Source organism: Crocodylus porosus, unplaced genomic scaffold (genome assembly GCF_001723895.1).
Source record: "Crocodylus porosus isolate Cpor-Errol unplaced genomic scaffold, CroPor_comp1, whole genome shotgun sequence".
Taxonomy (NCBI): domain Eukaryota; kingdom Metazoa; phylum Chordata; order Crocodylia; family Crocodylidae; genus Crocodylus; species Crocodylus porosus.
The window spans coordinates 118,199,685-118,204,379 of NW_017728931.1; the positions used below are offsets into that span (position 1 = coordinate 118,199,685).

The following is a 4,695-nucleotide window of genomic DNA, read 5'->3' on the forward strand; positions in this document are numbered from 1 at the left end:
CCGCCCCGTCCCGCCGCCATGGAGCGGGCCGAGCGCTTCGGCCTGTGGGCTGCGCTGAGTGGAGCCCTGCTGCTCTCGTGTCTGCTCTTCGCCGCGATCAACCGACAGCAGCGCGAGCCCTACATAGACGAGGTCTTTCACGTCCCCCAGGCCCAGGCCTACTGCGCCGCGCGCTTCCGCCAGGTGCGCCCAGCCCCGCACGGCCCAGCCCCTCGGCCCTGCCGCCGCCGCCGCCGCCACCTGCCCCGGGGGTGGGACGCGGGCGCTGTGTCGATACAGCGCGAGCGTGGGCGCTACGTGTGTACAGCGCGGGCGGGCGGGCGTGTGCGCGTACACGTACTGTGCGTGTGTGTACTGTGTGGGTGCACTACGTGTGCATGCTTGGTGTGTGTGTGTGCACACCACACCTGTATTTGGTAAGTTTTTGAGCATGCTATATGTGGGCACACACACCTGTGCACTACATATACTTGTGTGCACTCTATCTGTCTGTCTATCTACACCCATCCTGTGAACTACGTATATACGTATGTATGCACTATATACTACATATACGTGTACACTATCTCTCTCTGTATATCCATCTCCACCCCCTCGTGAACTACATATACATGTGTGTATATATCTACCTACACACACACATCCCTGTGCACGACATATGCAAGTGTGCACTATATATACACACCCCCATCCCCTGTGCTCTACATATATGTGTGTGCACTAATATATATATAGGCACTGTATATGCACACACAGTATATGTGGGCATTATTTGTGCATGTACACTATACATATTTGTGTGTGTGTGCATGCACTATGTGTGCATGTTACATGTGCTTATATGAGTGTTTCCCAACCTTTTATCAGCCCAAGGGCACACTTTACATTAATAAAAATTTTCTGCAGCACACCTGTTAAGGCATTCCCCATCCTCCTACCTACTGTAGCTCAGTGCCATGGCAGATTTCTGCTGCACACCTGTTCATTTCTGATGTTACACTTTTGTGCCACAGCACACTGGTTGGGAAACACTGGCTTATATATATGTGCTATACCTGTATGTATGTTCATGCGAGCAACACATTTAAGTGTGTGGCCAATGCAGTGGGAACGTATACCTTGTGTGCAAGTAGGGTGGTTTATGATGTATAAAGCTTGTTTGGAGCAAATGATTTTCTATATGCGTCTCAATGAAACCAGAGACTTTTAGGTTTCTTAAGCTTTTCTTGTTTATATCTGGTGCGGTTTCATGCTTTCCAACTCCTTTAACCCCTGTATCTTTTTTCATTTTGAAGTGGGACCCTATGATCACTACATTACCTGGCTTATACCTGGTGTCTGTTGGAATAGTGAAGCCTGCAGCATGGCTCTTTGGATGGTCTGGAAGCGTAGTGTGCTCAACGGGAATGCTCAGGTTTATTAACCTCCTTTTCAGTGTTGGCAACTTCTACTTGCTGTATTTGCTTTTGGGCAAGATCCATCAGAAAAACAAGGTACAGTCTAAATCCTTTACACACTTGAGCTAGGGAAGTTATGTACAATAATGCAGGCAAGTTTTAAAAATAGCCTAGGCCCTTAGTTTATGTTGTAAGGAGTTTGAGTTATCTTCAGCTTTATCTAGATACAGATACTTGAATCATACTGCCAGTTGACATTGCTGTGATGATCCATGTCTTTTTCTTTAAACGCAGATTTTTCTGCTTTCCTTAAAGCTTGTTCCTGAAAAGATTGGCATTTGTGTTTAACTTTATACACATGGATAGTGCCACTGAAATTAATTCAGTGATTCTCAATTAGGGTACTGCAGTGTCCTTCTACAGTGGTGCACAATAATGGTACTCTTAGGTATGCGCATACCTACACACAATTCACAACATATACCCACGGATTTCAAATAGGAATCTAGAGCATCAAAAACGTTTTGAGTGCCATGGTTTTTATGAGGTCTTTGCAGTGGAAGCATTGCTTTATTATTTTTCTGTAGTCAAAGAAATGAGGGAAAGCTAAGATTTTCCATCGGGTGTCTTGAATCTGAGATGGGTGAGAACCACTGTGTTAAGGGGACTACTTATGTGCACAAAGTTAATAGTCATAGATTTTATAATGTGAAGGGACCATCTAGTCTGAATCGCATGGGACAGGCCCGCATAAAACTCATAACTTGCAGCTGAGCAGATGTTTCTGGAAAGATATCTAAAGGAAACTATATCACAGATTAGAAATTAAACTAACCCTTTATGGTTCAGGTTCAGTGGAGGCTATATTAACTGTTCTCTTGTGGACTGATGCATTCTGGGGTGTGAGAGGGAGCTGAAATTAGAGGATATGAATTCAGACTGCTTGCAGATGTGGAAACCCCCCCCAAAATGGCACTTTAAACGCAGTATGCTTCTGCACCAAGCCCAGCACATGCCCAGAAGAGGCAGCGTGTTAGTTGCACCCAGCTTTCCCAATGTCTGTAGAGTGGGCTCTTTAGTGGGGCTTTTTGGGAGCTTTTAACTAATAGCTGATTGAATTGGCTTTAGCTAAAAGTGCCAAAAAACCAGCTGAAGCACCCGATTTCTATAGATGCTGCAGAGCTGGGTCAAAGTCGCGCACTGCTGCTTCCGGTAGAGCACGTGTTTTTTGAGTTTTTTTTATCCCCTCAAACAATTGAAAATTATGTGTTTTTTTGTTTTGTTTTGTTTTTTAATAATTGAGTGCTGTCCCCTGAGCCTGGATGGTGGCAGCTTTTGTGGTTCCATTGTGAAAATGCTTAGATATTTGAGTGTCCTATTGAGTATACAATGTCCCTGTATGTGTATAGTGAACACATAGTGAATTCAGCGGGACCACTCACATATACATAGTGAATCCAAGGGAACCACTCTGCATTTTTTCAATATTTTAGCAGCAGAACCACAATATTCATCATATACAGACCTGAAATATTATTGATGATATGTTAGTGTCATTTTGTTTTCTATGCAGTTCACTTTTAATTCAGCACAAATAGCGTGCAATCTTCTGATCCTTCGCTTATTTCATTGTTTTGTACTCTGTATTAACATAGCAGAATGCAAGGTATGGCTGTTACAATAAGAAGTGGAATCCAAGAGCACAAAAAATGTTATTTTATGGTACTAGAACTCTAAAGAATAGAATCTTTAACTACTGGCATGTTTTGTTCTTCAGTAGAAGTAATACTACTAATTCTGTTTTCCCCTCCCTTCTCTAGGCTGTGTCTGGTTTCCAGAGAATATTATCTACATTAACTCTTGCAGTATTTCCTACCCTTTATTTTTTTACATTCCTTTATTATACAGACACAGGATCAACCTTTTTTACTCTTTTTTCATATTTGATGTGCCTTTATGGTAACCATAAAACTTCAGCCCTGCTTGGGTTTTGTGGCTTTATGTTTCGTCAGACAAATATTGTGTGGACTATTTTCTGTGGGGGAAGTGTTGTTGCAGAAAGGATAAATGAAGCATGGAAGACTGAATTGATGAAAAAGAAAGAAGAAAAGTTTTCATCTACGAAAGAATCATTTTCAGAAATAATCAGAATACTACAGTTCCTTATTAAGTACATAATGTCCTTTAAAAATCTTGTTGCACTTGTAGTTTTGATTTGGCCATATATCCTTTCGGTAAGTGCATTTTTTACTTTTGTGGTCATCAATGGAGGAATAGTTGTTGGAGACAGGAGTAACCATGAAGCCTGCTTGCATTTCCCTCAGCTGTTCTACTTTTTCTCCTTTACCCTCTTTTTTTCCTTTCCTTACTTAGTAACTCCTTGTAAAATTAGAAATTTCCTTCAGTCATTAAGAAAGCACCCAAGGCACTATGGCATACTAATTGCCATTTCTTTATTCCTGGTATGGAAATTTACCTATGTTCATAAGTATCTGCTTGCAGATAACAGGCATTACACATTCTATATATGGAGAAAAATTTTTCAAAGACATGAATTTGTGAAATACGTATTAGTTCCAGTCTACATATTTGCTGGGTGGAGTTTTACTGATTCACTAAAATCAAAATCGGTTTTCTGGAACTTCGTATTTTTTGTATGTTTGTTTGCTGTCACAGTTCCTCAGAAGCTGTTGGAATTTCGTTACTTCATTTTGCCATTTTTAATATATAGGCTAAATATTCCTTTTCCACCTCTTTCTGGGCAGCTTCTTGAGTTTACTTTATATGTCATTGTTAATGCAGTAACTTTACATCTCTTCTTGAACAAAACATTCCAATGGCCAAATAGTGAAGAAATCCAGAGGTTTATGTGGTGATTTTGTATATCTTTGTATTCCTAGAAAGAACAAATTCTATGCCTTTTCTGCAATGAATAGGGTTAATAGGCCCTGAAATTAAGTGCGTTTCTCTGTGATTATTTTCCCCCTTCACGGGTGGAGGAAGTGTAATGTGTTGGATGCTTAAATTCTTGCAACTCTATGTGAGATTGGATCTGTTCTTAATATGATCAGGTATTAACCAAATTTAAGAAGTTCTGGGATAAATAAAAACAACATCAGGAAAAATTCAAAGGTAAAACCAAATATTCTACAAATACTGTGAAATGAGAGAGATGTTTACAGGCATATGTCATTTTAATACTGTTATTTTTTAGTAAATATGTGTACAACTCACCCTTCCAAGGAGTTGCCAAAGCAAAAAGGGTCTGCTCCTAACCGCAAGCAAAAAGGTAATGCAC

General features: G+C 40.8%; 2 protein-coding genes across 2 annotated transcripts in view; one reads left to right on the plus strand and one right to left on the minus strand.

Annotated features, from left to right (window-relative positions):
• The window catches only part of TPRKB (TP53RK binding protein), a 9,333-nt gene extending 9,175 nt beyond the window's left edge, over nt 1-158 (minus strand). The window contains exon 1 of the mRNA XM_019543520.1: nt 81-158. The gene's annotated coding sequence lies outside the window, so the exon portion shown is untranslated. The remainder of the gene's footprint in view (nt 1-80) is intronic.
• Nucleotides 7-4,436, plus strand: LOC109315700 (putative Dol-P-Glc:Glc(2)Man(9)GlcNAc(2)-PP-Dol alpha-1,2-glucosyltransferase). Its single transcript, XM_019543519.1, has 3 exons — nt 7-183; nt 1,296-1,493; nt 3,218-4,436. Exons 1-3 carry the CDS (start codon nt 19-21, stop codon nt 4,271-4,273), a joined length of 1,419 nt encoding a protein of 472 aa, XP_019399064.1. The 5' UTR covers nt 7-18; the 3' UTR covers nt 4,274-4,436.
• The last annotated feature ends 259 nt before the right edge of the window (nt 4,437-4,695 follow it).

Coding starts and splice junctions, on each gene's coding strand:
- LOC109315700 (XM_019543519.1), top strand. CDS start 19: ATGGAGCGGGCCGAGCGCTTCGGCCTGTGGGCTGCGCTGAGTGGAGCC. Junction 184..1,295: donor GCGCCGCGCGCTTCCGCCAG/GTGCGCCCAGCC, acceptor TTCATTTTGAAG/TGGGACCCTATGATCACTAC. Junction 1,494..3,217: donor AGATCCATCAGAAAAACAAG/GTACAGTCTAAA, acceptor TCCCTTCTCTAG/GCTGTGTCTGGTTTCCAGAG.